General features: G+C 57.2%; 2 protein-coding genes across 4 annotated transcripts; one reads left to right on the forward strand and one right to left on the reverse strand.

Annotated features, from left to right (window-relative positions):
- Positions 1-45: 45 nt before the first annotated feature.
- Positions 46-2,444, forward strand: Frey1 (Frey regulator of sperm-oocyte fusion 1). Its single transcript, XM_052183037.1, has 3 exons — positions 46-1,818; positions 1,976-2,049; positions 2,213-2,444. The coding sequence occupies exons 1-3, from the start codon at positions 1,715-1,717 to the stop codon at positions 2,332-2,334; spliced, it is 300 nt and encodes a 99-aa protein (XP_052038997.1). The 5' UTR covers positions 46-1,714; the 3' UTR covers positions 2,335-2,444.
- Mapk8ip1 (mitogen-activated protein kinase 8 interacting protein 1) lies at positions 2,439-19,810 on the reverse strand. Of its 3 annotated transcripts, none has more exons than XM_052183031.1 (12): positions 19,526-19,810; positions 9,817-9,922; positions 7,700-8,005; positions 6,305-6,386; positions 5,312-6,124; positions 5,119-5,194; positions 4,534-4,706; positions 4,173-4,282; positions 3,878-3,994; positions 3,643-3,713; positions 3,448-3,546; positions 2,439-3,171 (listed from the first exon to the last, which is right to left on the reverse strand). In XM_052183031.1, the coding sequence occupies exons 1-12, from the start codon at positions 19,621-19,623 to the stop codon at positions 3,099-3,101; spliced, it is 2,124 nt and encodes a 707-aa protein (XP_052038991.1). In that variant the 5' UTR covers positions 19,624-19,810; the 3' UTR covers positions 2,439-3,098. The 3 variants fall into 3 exon arrangements, with proteins under 3 accessions (XP_052038991.1, XP_052038993.1, XP_052038992.1); XM_052183033.1 differs by lacking the exon at positions 19,526-19,810 and adding an exon at positions 11,516-11,743; XM_052183032.1 differs by lacking the exon at positions 19,526-19,810 and adding an exon at positions 10,902-11,501.
- Between the last annotated feature and the right edge of the window lie 854 nt (positions 19,811-20,664).

Raw genomic sequence — 20,664 nt, forward strand, 5'->3', positions numbered from 1 at the left:
GCAAGCACCTCTCCTGGTCTTCAGTCCTAGTCACCACAGCTGCTCCTCTGCACACCCTCCTGGGATGAAGCCGTTGCTCCTCGTCACTGGGCAGGTGTTCATCAGTCCAGGGGGCTACTGCGACTTCAGCTTCCAGCATGGGTCACCGTTTGCCTCAGCCGCCTGCCTAGAAGCTTCTTTCTCACAGTCCCTGCTGAAGACAAGCTGGACTAGGCCATGGATTACCACAGTGTAGCATTCCTTGTAGCTAGGGCCTCGGGTTGTCCTTTCCCTGCAGGGCTGCCCACAAGCCCCAGGACAAGCTCCTCTCCCCAGCAGGAGCTAGAGTGTGAGCCTGAGTCTGTAAGAAAACGGGCTGCTTCTGGGGGTGTGCTGGAGTTCCCAGACACCTTCCCTGAGGGCCGACTGGCTCAGGAAGACAGATTGCTGGAGCCATGCAGGCCAATTGGAGAAGAAAGGAGGGCCTGGAGGACTGTGTGAGCCTCAGCTCTGCTGTCCTCATGACTTGTCCTTTCCTTTCTTCCTCTGCCCTCCCCTTTCTTTTAGACAGGAAACTCATGGCCCCAAACTCAATGGCAGTCTCACTGTGGGACCATAGGGCTAAGCTGTCACACCTATCTCACTCCTGTCCTTGTGTTGTGTCGACTGTCCCCAGCAGTGCTGCCACTTGCCTTTGAGAGCACTGTCTGCTCTTGTCCCTCTAGTCTCCCTCCTTCATGATGCCCTCACAGTCCCAGCCTTGACCTGACATGCTTGTCACAGGATTCCGAGACCCACAGACCCCTGCTGTGAGCCAGCGCAGTGGGAAGGACAGCTTGTTGGTTGTCTCTGAAACCTGTGAGCCTCTGCTTAGCTTGACAGGCGTCCTCTAGGTGCTGCACGGTAGCGGGCTTTGGCGCCATGCCATGCATAGTTCCAGCCCTGCAGGTCCTGACTACCAGACTCTGCTGGGATCTCGGAGGTGGATGCAGTGTCGGGCAGCACAGTGGCAAGTGCCACCTACATTGAGGGCAGAGAGCCCAGCTTCCCATCAGGCTGCGAGCCAACAACACCGCAGTCTTGTCACTTTGGAGCTGGATGGAGACTCCGCCGCCAAGTTATACTCTAGTCCATAGCCATCAGTGTTCTGTCAGCAGCCTGGGCAGAGAAGGCTGGGAATAGGAGGCGACTGGAATTTTGGTGGATCTCATTGAAGTGCTGTGGTGTAAGGGCATAGGGAGTGGGTGGCCTGAGGCTCCAGAGAAGGTCTGGTGTCATAGGCTTGGTGTGGTGGGCAGTGGGGAAAGGAGCTGTTGAATGTATCTAAAGCACTTCATGGTGACTGGGTCGGTGGACAGAGATGAAGGGGAGTGGGTGCCCTGGCATCGGGCAGGATGTGGGAGAGGCTCAACCAAGTCACTGGGACAGGAGACAGATAACCCCAGCAGGCTATGGGGACTCCATGTGGGTATGGAGGACTATGGTGGTATCCAATAGAGTCATGGACAGGGCTTTGAAGTTGGATAGTATGGAATTCCAGGTCCCTAGAACTGAAGGGAGGTATGTCCTGGCAGGGACGTGTGTGGGACTATCTTTTCCAGGACACACAAGGGAAGTAGTGTTATGTTGGACCCTGGAATTAATGTCCTTTGTGAGGTGGCCTTGAGAACTGACACCAGGTTCTGTCCAGCTGGGGGAGGGGCCGGCAGATAGCACAGCAGGGACTGTGTAGAAGATGGTTCTCGCCACGCTTGGGGCTCTGTATCCCAGGGCTGGGCTCAGTCTCTTCCTTTTTTACCTCATCTTGGCAGGCGCACTCCTTCGACCTCAGCCCCAGAGGTAAGGCCAGAGCCTCAGGGCTTAGAAGACTCTGGGTGAGGCTAACCATTAATCATGGGAAGGGTTAGTTCATGAAGTCTTTACCTTGGACTGTCCCTCACAAAGAAGTGGCGATGGCCTTTGGGGCTAGGGCTCAGCACAGCAATATTTTCCATAGGTCTCAGCGATCTGTTCCTGAGGAATTTTCAGCCCCGCTGGAACTGTTGCAGCCTCTCTCAGGCCTGGTGGATGGTAGGGTAGTTTCCCCTTCCCCCACCCTCCGTAGCAGGCGCCCCTAGAGGTCCCCTAGGGCCAAGCCCTAGGTCTCCTGCTCCCAGACTGCCTCTTGAGAGCTGGCTACAGCCCACTCCAAGTCAGCAGTATTTCTTTCCCCCCTTCTCTCTTCTCTCTTTAGACTACGGGCTCAGACCCAAGCACCCATGGCCAGGTGGGCCCCGGCCCCTTCTCTCCCAGGCCCAGCAGCGCAAGCGGGATGGGCCCAACATGGCTGACTATTACTATGATGTGAACCTGTGATGGAAACCCCGCATAAAGCTATTCTGGGCAGCAAGTGCTTGGCTCGATAGCCTGTGTGGCGCAAGAAGGCCCGGCAGGGGTCCAAGTAAATACACCCACTGAGGTCCAGACAAGAAATGGCACTTTAATAGTAGTAGCCAGGTGACAAGACAGTGACCGGCTGGCTGGGGCCAGCTGAGAGGCCGCCTTTCTCTCAGGCAGGGCTTGCTGCGGCACCCTCCTTCCTTGCACACAAGCTTGCCAGGACCAGCGTGCTGGCCAGGCTGGAGGTTGGAGCTGCCCGGAGGTCCCACAGACGAGAACAGGGTCTTCTCTGTCACACGGTGCCATTTCCTTACTGGAAAGTCCTTCGGAGGTGCTTGGGCTTAGCCTGAGCTCAGGGCTCTGGTTGAGGTGGGGACAAGGGAAGGTGGACACTTCCAGGTGGCATGGGCTTTGTCAAGGCAGAAGCCAAGAGCCAGAAAGCCAGGGCCCCAGAATGGGACAGTGCCTCTGTTCCTAGGGGATCCTTCTGTGGCCAGAGGCCCGACCCCTACCCCTGGCCCCACCCTTCCCCGGTTCCCAGAGAGCCTGTTCTGTCCTCCATAGATTAATCTAACCCCATATATTACAATAAACTGCATCTGCCTCTCCCCAAACCCCTGCCCCCCGACCCAACAGCAGCCCTCACTCCCCATTCTCTGGTGGCAGTACCGCATCCTGTCAGCATCCATCTGTCCTTGTACTGGCCCGGGGCTGAGGGGTTGCAGACAGTGGGGGTGCTGCTACTCCAGGTAGATATCTTCTGTAGGACAGGTATACTCCACAAACTGCTTGTAGAACTGCTGAAATGCACGCCTGGAAAATGGGGGACACGGGAGTGAGCAGGAGCCTCACCTAGGCTCAAGAGGGGATTTGGGCCTCTGGGCAGTTATTTCCCAAAGAGAAAGGGCCCGGTGGCTAATCAGCAAGGAAGCGGTCCAGACCCTGAGCTGCTTGGGACCTCCCAACCTCTCCAGGATTGGGGTTTCCAGAATTAGAGAGCAGGGATGATGCTGACACTGAGCATGAAGACAGCACGAGCATGCGCGCACATGCGCGCGCACACACACACTCACGTGCACACACACATACCCCACAGACTCTGCCAGGGCTTTGGTGGAATCTTCAGACACAAAGACATGGCAGGCAAACCGGTGATCAGCAGGGTGCTTAGTGATAAACCCAAAGTACCTGTGGAAGGCAGGCGTCTGTGAGACAAGATTCTGAGCCCCCCCACCGTGTCTGAAGATTACCAGTGGGACACTCATGTCTGCCCCCTGTACTCACTTGTTGTTCTTTGGATGGTATCCACAGAAAGAGATGTTTTTTAGCTGGAAGAAGTGGCTACATTTATTTCCCTACAGGAGTGAAGGGAGAAGCAAGATGCTCAGCTTGCAGGGGGAGCAGGTAGGAGGGACAAATGCACTATCTGTGGGGGCAGGCGCATGAGGAGAGGAGAGGCTCGCGAGTCAGGCAAGAAATAAAGGGGAAGCAGACACACATGGGGCAAGAAGGCGGTCACCTTGGCCTCCAGAGCGTCATCGGCTTTGACACCTATCTTGACACCCCTAACGCTGATCTCAAGGACGCAGCTGGAAGGCGGGTTAAAGTGCACGGTGAGCCTTCGGGTGGTGGCGATCTGCGTGAGGGATGGAGCCATGGTGGAGGCTGCTTCACTAGGCCACAGCACAGCCTCCAGAGCCCTGTAGCCTTCTCCCCAATAGTGTGGGCTGGCTGAGGACAGGCACCCCGGGAGGAGGCATGGACCCGGCTGAGGACAGGCACCCTGGGGGAGGCATGGACCCAAACGTGTGTACCTTTTGCATAGCAGCACAGAGGACATCATTGCCCTTGTGATAAGGAACCTGGACAGAGCCCAGGAACTTCACCCGGAACTGGTCCATCCAGTCGCTGTTTTTGGCAAGGGCTGGAATGCAAGCATACAATGGAGTGAGAGGGGCTCAGCATGAGAGTGCCTCAGGCAGCAGGGGATACCACAGGCCCCACAGGCCCCACAGGCCCCACAGGCCCCACAGGCCCCGACTGGCTGGGCCTCCCTCACAACGGTACTGGAACTGAAGTTACCTCTGCTCTTCCCCCTGGCTAGCTAAGCACTGGCAGTGAGTGGGTGGGCAGATGGCAGGGGTGGGGACGAGCAGACTGGGGGAAGGGTACTACCTGCCGTGTGCTCAGGCTCCTTGGTGACCTCTATGGCATAGTAGGCAGGGAAGACCCCACGGGCTCCGGTGCGCATGTTATAGGCCTCGTACCAATAGTCTTCCGCCTGCAGCTCCACCAGCAGGGGGTCGTCCACATCCAGCTCAAGTTCATCCTCATGTCGAGGCACAAACCTGTCCCCAAGGGCATGTGAGGTACTGCTTAGAGGTCCAATCTGGGGTCCTGCGCCATTGGCATCGGCAAATTAGCCATGTACCTGTCACAATGCTACCTCCTAAGGAACACATGACACTCATAGGCATGTGTCTGCTATCCAAAAATTCAGGGGCCAGGGAGAAAGGCAGCCTAAGCCTTAAGAAATTTAAATCAAAGTGAGCACTTTGCCTAGGGTATAGGTTCTAGGCAGGGCGGGCATCTCTCTGGCCCCTAGCCAGGTTAGGTGTACAGTCGGAGCTTCTTCATGACACCTCGGCACTTGTCACCAAGCTGAGTTCCTACAAGGGGATATGGTCCTCCCCCCGCCCCCGGCAGCTGAGGAGATGCCAGTGGTGACCTGGCAGAGGCAAGGAAGGGGGCAGCCCTCACCTGAATATAGCCCGATGGGTTTGCTCATGCTCCTCCCCATTGATGACACAGGAGAACAGCCCAAAGGACTCGGCACCTGTAAGAAGGGGATAGTTTGGAGGAGGTGGGTTGGAGCAGGGAGAAAGTTCTGTCCTGCTGTCAGACTACGCCCGTTCGGGTTCCCACACTGCCCCGCGCCCCTGCACTGACTCACTGGAGGAGCGAGAGCGGCCACTCATGAAGACATTCAGAAACTTCTTAGAGAAGTGGACGTCAGGCTCATCCGGTGTGGAGTCCTCTGAGAGGCAGGTGGGAGGCCGGGGTTGTGGGGCCTCCTCGTATTCCTCGCCAATGGCCGACTCGTAGGGCGAGGAGGCAGAGGCACAGTTGTCATAGACAGTGGCAGAGTCGCTTTCATCGCTGTAATCTCCAAAGCACGGCCGCAGGCTCACCAACTCAAGCTGGGCGTGCTCATCCACCACCAGTGTGTACTTGACCGAATCGTAGGACAGTGCGCTGGTGTCCGAGCTCAGTGAGGCCCGCGGAGGCGGTGGCGGCTCCCCGAGGCTTCCCCGCCACCCTCCACCTGGTGGTTCAGCACGCTCTGGGGATGACAGGCAGTCGAAGCCCTCATCCTCTTCACTGATGGAGGGGTGTGGCCGCCCTGCAGTTACAGAGTAAGCGGCAGGGTCTGGATCCGAGCTGACGGACATCCGGCTCTCAGTGGGCGGCAGGAAGGAAGAGGTGGATTCTGCAGGGTCTGGGGGCCTCTGCACTGGTGTCAGGTAGATCTCCTCAGTCGCCTCGAGCCGCACATCTGCCTGATAGTGGATTCGGTCTCGATGGGAGTGGCCCCGGCCACCAGGCGCAGTGGCAGGGGGGGCGCTTGGAGGTGCCATCTGGGTGGCTGCGCTTCGGCGGCAAGGGCTGTCGGTGGAAGTGCCGCGATCCTGGGTGGGGACAGGACTGCCCTGGGGCGGCAGCTCGTCACTCAGGCAGATATGTTCATGTGGAGGTGTCTGCTCCCCTGGAGGACAGGCAGGTTGGTGCTGAGGGCAGAACCCCCGTCCAGATAGCTGTCCCCTCCTCCTCCCAACTGTCCTGCATCAGCAGGCTCCGCAGCCAGCCATCGGCTCCCAGATGACCGCAGCCTAGCGGAGCCAGGTGAAGACTGGGTCTCCAGCCTGGGGAGAGAGGCCTGACTCACCTGTCTTCAGAGGGGAGGACGATCGAGACACACGGTCCTGCCAACTGTGCTTTTTGCCTAAAGAGTTATTATTCAGCGTGTCCTGTGCAGAGAACAAAAGGCTCTTATGAAGAAGCGGCAGTCAGCAGTGCCCGGCACAGGGAGGCCCTGGGCCTGCCCCCGTCAGGCCATCCCTGGGCTGTCCCCACCCCATCTTGCCTTGCCAAAGGCCTTTCAGCCAACCACCCTCTCGCAGGCAGGCAGGCAGGCAGGCAGGCAGGCAGGGTGGGAAGTTAGCACCCTCCCCACGGGCCCGCTGGCTGGGAGACAGCTCTTGAGAGATGCAGGGGTGCTGGCCAGTGTGGGTGCTGAGTAGCAGATGTTGGAGGGAGAAGCACAGCTCCCAGGAGAACCAGACAGCAGCCCAGATACTGAGAGGAGACATGTTCCCATGCTCAGGGTGACTGACACCCTGTCCTGGAGCTCAGAAAGCTGGGGTCTCGCAAAGTGGCAAGGACACTCTGGCACAAGGAAGGGTCTCCCCAGGAGTTGCCTGGATGAATCACTCAAACCATGACTCCATAACACTCACCCCCACTTTCAACCATGTGACTGGGGAATGACAGATGTAGTATGACCCTCCTTCCTGGATCTCCCAGAATGCTCATGCATCCCACATTCCCAGCCTCCTGAGACCCCGAACAGAGCCTGTGCACAAGGCTCTCCACACACAACTTGGGCTCCCTCCCCAGGGAGTGCCACAAGCAGCACACACCATGGATGAGCTGGCCTGCCAGAAGCCACGCCAGAGGGTGCTGGGAAAGGGACAGACCCCTTCCTTGCAGCCCCTGTGCCATCCGTCAGCGGCCCCACCTCCCAGCTCCTTCCCTCCCAGTATCTCTCCTGCCTGGGCCTGTAAGACAATGGGTCGAGGCAGCCCTCCCTGGCATCTGGCCACCGGCAAGGGGCCCAAGGCCCCCAAACTCAGCCAAACAACTCCACCCCCACCCCATCTCTATTGCTGCCTTCTGGAATGTCCAGCTGCCGAGCTGTCCAACTGGAGACAGACCCTGAATTCCCTTCCCCACCTTCATCCCATCTCAGAGGCTCTTTTCTCCAGGCCCTGCTGCTGCCTCAACCTTCACAGAAGCACTAACCCAAAGAGGACCTAACTGTAGGACTTCAACTCCTTTGTTAATCCTCTTCAACTCTCCCCACACAAATCCCTAGTAGTGCATGCTCCATACCCAGACAGCTGGATTCAGTCCCTCTCAGGACAGACTTTACTGTCTAGCCCTTTCTCTATCCCTCCCTGCGGAAAACCTGTCTCTCCCAGGCATCACAACAGGCCCGCGCCCTTCCATCTTCGCTGTCCACCCAGGGCGCCGCCCCCTCTCTCGGCCCAGGGTTGCTCACCTGAGACCGCGGCACCTGCGGGAAAAGGTTGAGCGTGGTAGGCCTCTTGGGCCGGTAGGTGTCTCCGCTGCCAGTGCCGGGGCCCTGGCTCTGACTGCGAGGCGCCGGATCCTGGCCGGACTCCGCTTTGGGAGGCCCCACTCCAGGCCGTTGAGCAGCGAGCTCGTCGTCGTCCTCCTCCTCGTCGTCCTCAGCGCCCGGAGTGTCACCTGCCGCGTCGATCAGGTCCATCTGCAGCATCTCAGCCTGCAGCCGGCTCCCCGCGCTGCCGCTGCTACCCGCAGACAGCAGCCCGGCGCGCGGGGGCTGCACGGCGCGAACGGAGGGGAGTCAGGGGAGGGGCCTTGTGAACGGGGGAGGGGTCTCGCAGGAGGGGTGGGTCTGATGCATCTGTGCCCCGCCCCCCAATAGGACGAGTCCATTCTGCAGCCGCAAGGGGAGGAACACTGGGAGCCAAGCAGAGACTGAAGCACTGGGCCTCTCCTGTCCGCCACCCCTCCTCCGGCCGGAGGCCGCATCCCTATGCCAGGCAGCGCGGAGAACCGCCCACGCCTCTCCTCTCCCACGGTTCCCCCTCTAGATTCCTTGCACCCTCCCGTTCCCTTGGTAACGGCCAGTGACCTCACCCGGGTTGTAAGCCGAGCCCAGAGTGAAATCACCACTGTTGCCATGGAGACCCAGGGGTCGCCCAGGAATTCCTGCCCCAATAGGGATGAGTGAGACAACTGGCATTTGAAGGAGACATTGAAGCAAACTGGGAAAAGTGCATGTCAGCCAGGAGGGTAGACTGCAGTGCGGACCCGAAGGGGAACTTTAAGGGGAGCCCTTCCCAGCCAGCTCTGACTTGAACACTAGATCCCTAGTGCCGAATTGTGTGCTACTTCCAAAGGTGCCTCTAACTCCTGGCACCTTGGACAGATCCTCAGACGCTTCAACCCTCCAGAGTGGACTGTGTCTATACTGCTGTCCTCCAGGTTACCAGAGAGGGGAGGACACAGGGAAGCATGCCTTAAAGCCACTGAGATTGCTGCCTAGGCTCCCACCAGGAGATCACCCTAGTTAGGCTAGTACTGCCAGGTTGTGGGGAGGGGAGAGAGCTCTGGCTAACTGCAGAAGCCCCTCTTGAAAGCGTTGCATATGGGAGACAGTGGTTTCAGAGTTCAGAGCAGATACAGGACCTTAGAGAAGGCATGGCCTGGCTCTGGCACCACTCCCCAAGCCCAGAAGAAGTAGCTTCTGCCTCTATCCTGGTTGGCCTGGTAAGAGCGTGAAGGATTTGATGTGGGAACCATAAAGTCGTCTTCACAGCTTGTTTTCTTTTGCCTGGAAGTTTCTAAAAGTGCTAGGGGTGCTGGAAGGGCAACACCAAGACAGATGCCCTTTCCTGGCTCACACCAGACCCATCAAAAGGCCCCATCTAGCTGCTCAACTACCTGCTACAGATACTTGCTGGCTTCTGATACTTGGCCCTGTGCAGCTGCCTTCCATATCCTGCAAGTATTCCTTGCTTTGTGTTCTGACGACAGAATGGGGATCCCCATCTCTCCTGGGTACCCTGGCACTCAGCTATGAAGACAGGAGAGCCTGTCACTATGGTAAAGCCCAGGGTCCGAGCAATACCAATACTGGGACAGGCCCTCAGCAGGGCCACTGAAAGCCTAAAAGGCTGGTGCTGTGGTCAGGGTGGTGCAGAGGCAGCAGCACGGGAGCCTGTCCAGCAGCACCCGGGCTCCTCTTTCCTGCCCCAAAGCACTGCAGATTCCACCAGGCTCCACCCTGCAGGCCCTCTGCCAAGAAGCTCCTGAGAGGCCCTTCCCTTCACTCTGACCCCCATGGCCACTGTCCTACATGTCAAGCCCCATCTGCTCTTTCTTCCTGTGAGCAATTGAAGGAGCTGCTTCCGGCTTTGGCACCGACAAAACAATACAAACTATTAAATGAAGATTTCGGATTGAGCACCCAAGATGTGTCAGACATGATACCACATGCTTCCTGCATTGTTATTTCACTTCCTAGGAGTGCCACACACACTCAGACGCTCCTTTGTGAATATTGGGGTGCCCTCATCTTTGCCCCCATCCTCCCAGCCACTCAGACTCTCCATTCCCAGCCCTTACCCGGAGAGACAAGGTGTCTTTGCACTGCAGGCTGATGCCACACTCATCAGTGATCTCCGAAAGGTCTTCATCCTCAAACTCCTCCAGGCTGATGTCATGGGTGAGCCTGGTGGGGACAGAGACCAAAGTCACAACCCAGGGGCCCCAAGCCCCGACTAAGCCTGCTGCTATCTCCCTCTTCTCAGGGGAAGACCCTGGGAGCCAGGGAGCAGCTCCCGGATGAAGGGCTCAGTTTGTCAGCACAGCGGCAGGGGAAGGATTTGGGGTTGGAGCCAAAAGGCATTCCACCTAGGGCGGCGGAGGAGGCAGCTCCAGGTTCCGCCAGCGTCACCAGCTGGGAGTTCTCTATCCTGCTGCCAACCAGAAGGCAGTCCTCGAAGGCCCAAGGTCCAGAGCTCTATTGGAGAAATGCCTTTATGCCCAAGGTAGTGCCAAGGCCATTTCAACCCCAAGAGGTACCAGAGTAGGGAAACCGTCACACTCCACTGTAACAAGACCCAAAGAGCCACCAGAAGGGCGCAGCAATGTGCCCCTTTCTCTCACCCACAAAGATACACACCACTGAGCCATGGTCACAGTGAGGGGGACCTGGGGTCAGCCCGTTCTAAGAAAAACCATAGCTCCTTGCTAATATTCTTGGTGTCATCTCTTCATCTATACAATCTTACCTAGTGTAGGACCCTGAACAAAGGCGGTCAGGGAAGACCAAGGCCAGCGCTTGTGAAAGACCATGGAGCACTTGGTGCTAGAACACTAACAGGCTTCCCTGCTGAGACTGCCACTGTGGTGCGGCCTGTCCCTGGACCGGCCCACCTTAACCCTGGTACTCTGTCTGGCTTAGTATACCTGGGACATCTGGGGAGTCGGAGAGAATGCCTGAGCCTTTCCCCAGAGACCAGGAGGTTAGCTACACAGCAGAGGTATACAAGCTCATCCAAGGTCACCCAGGAGAGGAAGGACAGGGATGCCCAGAAGGCTCACACCTCTGTCTTTTACCTCACTCAGTCTTAACAGGGCCCCTGAGCTCAATGGAGCACCTCCCGACTCGCCCTTCCCCCACCTGAGGCCAGGCCCCAGGACCCTACCAGTGCTCCCACTGATCCTCCAACCAGCTGTCATTGTCTGGGCTCGAATCCATCTTCAGTACCAGCTGCATGGAGAGCCCTGCCCGGCCAGGGGGCTGCGGGGCTCCAGGGCTGCCCTCTCATGCCCAGAAGGGTAGGGGGACCAGAGCTCAAGGCAGGGCTGGGACTTCTGGCCTCCACCAACTGGGCCTGCCTTTCTGCATCCTGCCGGCTGCAGAAGCCTGGGGAGCTCATTAAAAATAGATGGGCCAGAGAGGAGGCCGCAGCTGCCGACCCAGGCCCCAGCCCCAACTCTTCCTGGCCCAACCCTCAGATGCGGGCAGCTTCCTCCCTTGGCAGCCCGGTGCCGCGCAACGATGTCGTCGCCTCCCCCGCGGGATCAGGTTACTGCAATCAATGCTACTGGCTCCACCTGCCCTTCCAATGCCCCTGTTGGGGGCTGGAGTGACCCCCCCTTCTCTCCCAAGGCCAGGCATGTAAGCAGACAGCAGAAATCTGGTAATTTTTTTTTCCCTCAACGCCAGACCCTGATCTGGTTTAAAGGGCCAGCGCCACACTCAGGGAGCCAAATGGGAAAATGGAGGGGCCTCCCGAAGGGCCCCAAGAACGGACACCTGATTCCACACAGACACAGGCTCCGCCTCTACAGCGCAACTGCGAGGCTTCTGCAAGCCCAGGGCCGGGGCGGCTGGCGCTCACTGGAAGACAGCCATGAGTACCACCAGGGTTTGGACATCCTTGGAGCAGGGTTGGGAGTCCTTTCGGAATGACTTTGGCTGAATATGGATGTCCCTAGTGACAAGTGCCCTGGAAAATTCTGACCCCAAAGGTAGCAGGTTCCCAGGCATGGGGGTGTGGCTAGCAGCTGGTCCGGAAGTGGCAAGGGGGCTGGTCCGGAAGTGGCAAGGGGGCTGGCCCTGGGGCCAGGGCACCAGCCTCAGTCTGGCCTCCTGGCCCTGTGGCTAACCTTAAATGCAGCCTGCCTGTAAGGTCTGGGACCCAGACAGCTTGGCAGGTCCTGGGTCCGGCTAGGCCTCTTCTCTGGGAGTGTCCTCGGACGCCCCCAGCTCTGCTGGTGTCTGCACACACCCGTCTCCTTGTCTCCTGATTGCCAAACCCTGGTCCAGTTCCTGCACTCACCACACCACCCTGCCTGCCAGCCTCAGTCTCCCTATACCTCTCTGACCCGTCCTGTGGTCCTGAGACAAAGTCTTAAGGACATCACCATCCTGTCTGTCCTCACTCAAAAGCCCTCCAGGGCTCTCTGCAAGGGGGAAGACTCCAGCCTTATGTGTTGACTGTTAACTGACCCTTTGGGCACTGGGCCCCAACAGTGCTCAGAGAAACCTTCCTCCAGGAAGCCCTCCTAGCCCTCTTGTGAGGCAGGTGTTGTGCTCTGGTTGGATTCATCAGAGATGTCCGACCCATCCTGGTTACAAGGCTGGGTGGGGTGCACCTCTCTCATCACCTGTGTTCCTCCCTTCCTGGCCCCCATCTAGACTGGGTGCTCCTGGGGGGCAGAGCTGATGCGGGTGCCAGGTGCACACTACGTGCCAGTAGATATGCCAGGTGTGTGCCACAGGAGAGCCTCAGTCTCTACTCTTCCTCAGACTCAAGGGTTTGCAGTGGGGCCCAGGATGTGTCTGGGTGTCTATGTCCTCTCAGCATGACCCGATATGCCAGTCCTCTGAACAACAGGTCCGGGTGGGGCCAGACCACATGAGGGCACTCGGTTAATTGAGCAAAGATGAGAGGGACACTCCTTCTAAAGGAAGGAGCCCCCATTAACCCTTAGCTCCCTCGAGGGGAGGGAGGGTGTTCTTACCTTCTCTCCATCCTGAACTAACCATGAAAGAAGTATCAGGATGACACATTTCATCCATGTAAAACCCTCGGTGTCCTTACCCTTGTCTTACTTGGGGTGCTTCTCCTAAGCAGGGCAAGGTGGCAGGACGACCCCGTGTCAGACCTGGGGCTAAGAGCAAACCCTCATGCTTCTTCTGAGCTGTCACCAGCCCCACTTCTGACCCTGCTACATGTCTTTATCACCCTGGAAGAGGGGTCCGGGCCATCTCACAGACGGGGTGCCCTAAAGAGCAGGCATGGGTGTTGTAAGCCTCAGTTCCCTTCTTCCTGTACACCCCCGGATAAGATGGAGCATTGGGATTACACAGGAGGGTGGAGGTCACTGCCAAGGAGGGGGCAGGACTGGCCAAGGACTGGCCTCTGCTGCCACCCACTGTCCCCTAGCCACCATGGGCTAGATCTCCTGAGCAGAACCAAGAGACACTTGCCGGAGGAAAAGGGACTTGCGTCTCCATGTTCAGGGCTAGCAACACCGAGTTCAGTGGGGTAGGACGCTGGAGGAGGGTGGGCAGGAGGGAGGTGGTCCTCCTCACCTCACCCAAGACATTTTCTTGGAAATCTGAGCCCTGGCCTGGGAGGTGGCGCAGGAGAACACATAGCCTGACGGTGTGGTAGCTTCTTCCTAGGGGGTGTGCCTTGGGCAGCCTCCCAGGGCAGCAGGATTGCATCTGCTTGCCCATGCTGGGTAGACACACAGCATAGTCATGTTTGGTGGCCCGGGAGGCCAGCCTGACTCTGACACCCTCTTGAAGTGCTGGTCTCCAGCAACACCCTGCCCAGCTCTGGCCGTGATCACACCCCACACTCCCCACCCTGCCCTGGCCGGGGCTGGGTTCTGCTGAATGGTTCAAGCGAACCTGCTCCAGGCTTTCTCATGTGCCTTCACGCTGCCCTGCTGCCTCGGTTCCCTTGTCATTGAGTCCCTCCCCACAGCAGTGCCAGTTTTCCCCACCTCCTTTTTTACTCCTTCAGCAGAGGGGCGGGCAGAGGCAGGCAGCCACGCACAGGAACAGGAAGTGAGGGCCGCGCACAGCACTGAGCCTTCACCGAGTAAGGCGAGTGGAAGCCAGGTCTGGGCTGTCAGAAGCCACACGTGAGCCCTCGATTTCTAGCTTCCTGCCTGAGTTAAAAGGACCAGCCATGGTGCACTGTGGGTTTCCTGTGATGGAGCCCACTTGAGATCCAGGGGTCCGGCCTGATCTCACAGCCCTAAATCTTATGGGGCTGGCTTCCAAGAGGTCCTGAGGGAACCCCATTGTCTCGCCTCCTGCTCCAACAGCCCCAGGGTTCCTCTGACTCAGGACACTCCACCTTTCTGGTGTCTCTTAGCCCCTCCTAGTTGTAGTTACGGAATAACTGTAGGTCTTCTCCTTTTGGGTTGTAAGGCCCATGGTGTGTCCCCCAACACACACACACACACAAGGGCAGATGGCCAATAATGCCCTTCACCAGGTAAGGTCCCACCAGTAAAAGGTCTCAGTAAGTGTTGAACAAACTACAGCGTTCCTGTATCCTTCTGTATTTTTGACTTGCAAATGTTTAGGTAAGTTCCCTTTTGAAAACCAACTTGAACTTCAAGTTGGTAAGGACCCAACTTGAATAGAGGGTGACTCAGCCTCAGACAATTCCACCTGTAGAAATCTCTTCCGCACAAACGTGTGTGTACGGTGTTGTATGGGGAGGTGCTGCTCACCCCATCTGTGGGACCCTTTAGGCACCAAGCTAGAACTGCGTTGCTAGAGCCAGGTGGGAGGGTCTAGCCCAGGCTGGCTGGGAAGTGTGGGCACGGCCTTCCATTGAATAGACAGTTGATGTGTCTTCTGGAATGAACATTAGTGCATCTGTGACTGAATGTGGAGAATGACAACCAAAGAAGTAAGCAAAAGGACAGGACAGGCCTGGAGACTGTGCCACCCACAGGGTGCATGCAACGAGGGTCTGTGACGCCCGGCACTGCGTACACCAGTGATCCCACTGCGCACACCTGTAATCCCACCATTTGGGAGGTGGCAACAAGGGGACCAGGAATTCAAGGCCCCATTCAATTACAAAGTAAGTTCCAGGCCAGTCTGGATGACGTGAAACCTTGTTTTATAAAAGGCAGGGGTGGGAGTGAGGGAGGTCAGGCTGACTGAATGACCGGCTTCCCTGAGAGGACATACACAAGCCCCACATAGACAGGCAATTGTGCGACGGGTGAAACCTTGCTTTCCTGGGCAAACATCTGGTTCTGGCTCCCAAAACCTAGCTGCAGACTCTCCTCTCCAGTCTCTCCGCTGTCCGCCTGGCCTCAGTCTCCTAAACTCACTCCAAGCTGTGAAAGCTATAACCCTGCAGCCACTAATGAGCTCCTGTTAGATGCCGGAAGCCTTGGCTGCTGGCGTGGGTGAGTGCAGTGTGGCCCTTACCTCTGTGTTCACACAGCACAGCCAGCTCCCTGTAGAGTTTCCCAGAGTTGTATATGAATGTGAGTGAGGCCAGGGGGCAAAGATGACATCCTAGAATGGATAAGACCCCTGAGCGGGGGATTGGGGGTGTGGGAGCTGTGACAGGTTTATAGGAACCTTAGTCCCCAAGGCAGAATTAGGGCTCCAGATACCCAGATGAGGGCTGATGCTAGGTGACTGGGGCAGAGCTCCTTCCCAGGCTACGGCTGGGCTGCGTGAGGCTGGAAGGCTAACCTCTACTCTACGCCACAGGTTCACCAGCCAGGCCAGAGGCAACAATAGCCATTCTGCTTCCTATCCTCACCACAGCAAGGCTGGTGGCCCCCAGCCTGGATGCTGGTCCCGGTCTCATGGTCTTATCCTCACCACCTCCCAAAGTGACAGTAGTCTCCTCTGAACAGCGACACTCCCAGGACCATGGTTTTAACACTTCCTACCTGCCTCCCAAAAGCTCCCTAACTAAACCAATTGTTCACTTGACTACAGCAACTGCATCAGCAAAGATCACCAACCTAAAATCTGGCAAGCACCAAGGTGATCAGCCTAATGCCTGACTAGCCTCTCATCTCCCGAGGAGCCCAGGCCCCACCCTGGTTTGTCACTACTGCATCTTCTTTACCCTCAGACCAGTGGGAGGGTCTGATCTGCCCCATCCCCTAACCATCTCCTGTCCTGAACAACCCATGCCGTCTCACCTGACTGCAGGACGGGTAGGATGGGTGGTCCACCCACAAGTCTCCCTGCCTCCCCCATCCACTCTGCCCAGCAGCCAGAGTGAGCTCACACCACCCACCGGCTGCTGGCAGTCCCTATCTGACCCCAGGACAGCACCCACTGCACAACTTTGCCCTCCACACTGCCACCCTGCCTGTTTGCCTGTTCCCTAGCCTGCTCTTCCCTTTGAATCTCCCCCCTCTATGAGGATTGCTTGACTTCGCTCTGTGGGACGCGTACCTGCACGACCACCACACTTGGTCGATCTGGGAAGACACTGTCTGCCTCTAGATTGTCACCTGCATGAGGTGACACATCAGGACCTCTGCGCACTGCTCCTCCTGGTGAGCCCGGCAAAAGGTTTGATTAGCAATGTGTATGACTCTATAAGGTTGGCAATGAGGACCTCTGCTCTGTGGCGAGCGCCTCTCCCATGGAGGCAGCACAGTGGGGTCATCTGACACCATCCAGGTTTCCATCCCAACTTTGTTATTGATTTGCTGTGTGTCATTGCCCTTTCATGGTTCTGCATAAGAGATACCTACTGGACCACTGTTTTTTTTTTCCGTTTTCTTTTCTTCCACACTGGAAGCTAGCCCCTCCAGCACACCAGACAAGCACTCAGCACCCATACCCCAACCCTGACAAGTTGACATCCGAGGTCTCCCTTTTCCAGGGCTCTCAGGCATGTGCTTAAAGCAGGCCGTTCAGATTGCTTCCCATGAATACTCCTTTGTCCTGCTGACCCCTCCATTTGGAATGACTCTCCTTTGTTCCAGTCCTTCATCCCACACACCCAGGGTCAACAGATCCATTGTGTAATGCTCCAAATTCCCTTCCCTAGAGCTTTCTTTATGAAGAACTTGGATCAGTTAAAAATATCCTTTTGCTACACTGTAAGTAACTCAGTAACTTAGACACAGGCTAATCCAAAAATAAGAAGCCAAATGGTACCCAAACAGGTAAAGTGGAAAAGGAAAAGTCCTCACTGCACCCCACATCCAGACATTCCACCAGGGACCAGATGGGAGATTTCCATAATCGGAAAAACCACCCAGCACGTATTCGTTTAAATCAACTTCCGACAGACGCTGCTCCCATCTTTCCAGGCCACACATGCTCCACACCGCTCCAAAGGTGTGCCCAGCATCCCGGGGCTCGCTCTTTTGGAAGCAGAGCTAAAATCAGACCTTCTTGGTTCGCACCAGCTCTACGACTGACTGCTCAACGTCTTGGCTTTCCTCATCTGAAAGCGGTGGTAATACTAACCTGCTTACAAGGCTGCAGGACACAGTCTCGCATACCTCCAGTTCTCAGCATGGGGCTGCCCTCGGGAAGGCGGTCACCACTACTCTGTGCTCCAGGAGAAATGTGCCCGGTACATCCAGCCTTCATTCAGCCATAAACGAGCGCTGCAAGCACCTGTTCTGGACTGAGTCGTGCGGAGAGCAAAACACTGATCTAGACTGCTTACACATTCTAGAAGCTCAGAGTAGAAATCACACACACACACACACACACACACACACACACACACACACACATCTGAGTTCTAGAACCATCCTGATCAGGGGCTAAAGAAGACATTTTGAAGAAAAAACAAAGACCCAAAGGGCTTAAGTACCCAGTCTTGGAGTACACAGCTATAATAACAGTTTAACTCACAGCCCTACCAAAGAGTCACAAGATGGGCACAGTTGCTCAGGGTTAAATGGAGCCAGACCAGTGGCTGCTGAGGCAGGACAAGAGAAAGGGCAGTGGGGGAGCTGAAGTAGGCAGGAGGTCATGCAGGGCCCAAGACACTGCCCAGTATCATTCACAGGGCCGCTTTGTCTACAGCCTGGGCATGGCGTCCTGCAGGCCAGCTTCTCACTCAGCCATTTGCTATACTGTTGTGGCTGCTCTACATAGCCCAGAGTAGCTCACACATTCCCTGCCTGGTACCCTTCACCTCAGCTTCTGCGGCCTGTGTGATAAATGGTTTCCTGTCAGACTAGAGTATAAGCCTACCCTGAGCCAGAGGGAGGGCCTCTAGGGAGAGGGAAGGAGCAGGCTCACACCTGGCTTCAGGTTCCAGTCCTGACCCAGTCTCAGACTTTTCTGTGAAGGCTAGCCCCTCTGTCTTCCTTATCTTCCACTGCCTCAGCTCAGCAAAGGGCAGACCAAGGTGCGCCCTCGGGATGGTTGTGAAGGTTCAGTGAGCTACACTGGAGAAACACTTTGACAGAAACAAGCTGTTCGGATTTCTGTCAGTGTGGCCGGCTACTTGTTGAACAGTGACTTGATGCATCCTGTCTCCTTCCCAGGCGGGAATCAATATTAATTAGTCCACTCCACAGACGAGACCAAAGGCAAAACCATGGATCAGGCACCGAGGAAGCAGTGGAAATAGGGATCGGAACCTATGTTCCTCACAGCTAATTCTCTTCCCCTGCAAAGGCCTGGCCTGCAGGGAGGAGCTGAGGCATTAGCCTGGCCCTGAAGCCCTTCCTTCTTGTTTGGAACCTTCCTCTGGCCCCTCCTTTTGGTTCTCTCAGCTGGGCTTGGGACCTCCTTGGAGGATTCAGGGCCTAATCACACCATTTGAGATCCCGGTGGGCTGGGGTGTCTCTGCCCACATGAGGACCTGGGAGCTAGAGACCCCTTCCATAGATGGCAAGTTGGCACCAGAGCCCAGCTGGGGCTTGGCTGGAGTAAGGGCCCCAGGAGAGAGAAAGGCGCCTGCTCCTGATGGGGAAACAATGAGATGTCTCAGTTCCTAGATTCTGGAGCAGTGATACCCTTGTCTTCTTCCTCACCAACTCTCTCTCTCTCTCTCTCTCTCTCTCTCTCTCTCTCTCTCTCTCTCTCTCTGTGTGTGTGTGTGTGTGTGTGTGTGTGTGTGTGTGTGTGTGTGTGTGAAGAGAGGACAGTCACTAGTTCAACACATCACGCCTTACATCTCTGAAATTCATTCACCTGGTCTAACATCAGATTGGGGGGGGGGGATCGAAGGGTTGCTCAGTTCAAGATCCTGAATTTTTACCACAGTAGGGACCCCCAACAGTATCCCTGGATATCCACAGGCAGATTCCCTTCCCTCAAGCAGGCTGGGTTTCACTGGTTGAGGCCAATGCTTTTGCACCTGTCCTGAGATACAACTGACCAGGTTCAGAAGACCCAGTCCAAGATAGCTAGCAGTCTGACCCATCTGGCCAAGCTAGCTGGGGGAGGGGCTCACGACTCCCTCGTTAAAGCACCAAGGTTTTTTGGAACTGGGGCCTCTGGGCCCCCAAGCCCTAGCCTGCTTCCACCTTGGGTTAGACACCTTGGGACGCGGCAGGATAGTCTGGGCGGGTTGCTGCACCGGAAATTCCATCCAAACCCCAGACCCACTCGCGGCATCAAGGTGGAGGAGAAAGGCGACCTCCCAGGTTTCTGCCCCAGATCCACCTTGAGCACCCCACCCCATGACACGGGATGGCGGAAGGAGCTGCGGGGGGCCACGCGGTGGCCACCAACCTGGACTGGAGGTTGTGGGGGCTGGGGGCTCGGCCAGGAAAGGTCGCCGCCCTCAGGGTCCCCGGGGATCCCGAGGTTCTAGGCCGCGATTCTCACCTGAAATTGGGAGGCGACGCGATGTGCAGTCCCAGGAATGGGGAAGCGGCCGGTGGGGACGCGGCGCCCCCGCCCAGGCCGCTCTCTCGCTCCGCCATTCCCGGGCGCAGCCCTGGCCATCCGGGCGGAGAGCGGCGCGGGAGGCGGCGGCGGCGGCGGCGGCGGCGGAGGTGGAGGCGCGTGGAGGAGGCCGCCGCCGCCGCGGGGTTCGGACTGAGCTGGAGCGGGCGCGGCTCCGGACTGCACGCCGCTTTGCCCGCGGCCCCCGCGAGAGCGCCCCGCGCGCGCCCCCGGGCCGGCTGGGGTCTTGTGGCCCCGCCCCAGCCCCGCCCCTGGCGCTCTCCGAAGTGCTGACGCTTTGGTCTGGTGGCCCTGGGTCCACTCGGTGGCCCTGGGTCCCCTCGGCCTCCCTCCACATCCCACGGACTCTCCAGGCACTGGCAAAGCTTTGATCTCCTGAGAGCTGGACCGAGATCGAGGGCATCAGGTAGCGGATGGCAGGGTCCTGCTCCCCAAGTCCGTCTTTGGCCCTTCGTCTTTCCCACCGGGGGTGGGAAGGAGGGTTGCAGAAGACGGCTGATAAATGAGACATGGTGGTGGAGTGGGGTCCAAGAGCAATCAGCTATGGAGCCCGGTGGCCTAAGACCACAGCTTGGTTCCACAAGTAAACAGGCAGTGGAGGACTTGAATTGGTGGCCACATAGCTCTAAGGCTTGTCTTTCCCATGTGTGAAATGGAATATGGTCCTTCCATGACCATGGGGAGGAAGAAACACAATAGAAATGCGTGTTCCTGGGAGCTGGGGACACCCACCTGAGCATGGGGATCTTGTCCACACCTCCCGCAGAAGTCTCTGAAGGGGCACCTCTCTCAAGACCCCCATGAGCCCTGGCTACCCCTGATAACTTGAGCCATGCTTTTCGCTCAGGTCCTGTGTTACCTCTGTATGTCAGGGCTACCCCAACACTTATTTTTCTTTAATTTCCAGGTTGTCCTGGAAGTTACTATGTAGTCTAGGCTAAGAACCGATGACAATCTTGAGTCTCCTGCTAACCTGGGGGTCAGTGTGAACTCCTATGCCCAGCTCTCAGCACCTGTCTTCTCTATATAGCACCCCTTCTGCACCGCACAGTCCTGAA

The sequence above is a fragment of the Apodemus sylvaticus genome, chromosome 5 (assembly GCF_947179515.1).
Source record: "Apodemus sylvaticus chromosome 5, mApoSyl1.1, whole genome shotgun sequence".
Taxonomy (NCBI): domain Eukaryota; kingdom Metazoa; phylum Chordata; class Mammalia; order Rodentia; family Muridae; genus Apodemus; species Apodemus sylvaticus.

Excerpts from the sequence above, each read along its gene's own strand:
- Frey1 (XM_052183037.1), top strand. The coding sequence starts at position 1,715 with ATGGTTCTCGCCACGCTTGGGGCTCTGTATCCCAGGGCTGGGCTCAGT. Across the intron at positions 1,819-1,975 it reads CTTCGACCTCAGCCCCAGAG|GTCTCAGCGATCTGTTCCTG; the intron begins GTAAGGCCAGAG and ends TATTTTCCATAG. Across the intron at positions 2,050-2,212 it reads TCTCTCAGGCCTGGTGGATG|ACTACGGGCTCAGACCCAAG; the intron begins GTAGGGTAGTTT and ends TTCTCTCTTTAG.
- Mapk8ip1 (XM_052183031.1), bottom strand. The coding sequence starts at position 19,623 with ATGGCGGAGCGAGAGAGCGGCCTGGGCGGGGGCGCCGCGTCCCCACCG. Across the intron at positions 8,006-9,816 it reads AAGACACCTTGTCTCTCCGG|CCCCCGCGCGCCGGGCTGCT; the intron begins GTAAGGGCTGGG and ends CGCGCCGTGCAG. Across the intron at positions 3,714-3,877 it reads ATGACGCTCTGGAGGCCAAG|GGAAATAAATGTAGCCACTT; the intron begins GTGACCGCCTTC and ends TCACTCCTGTAG.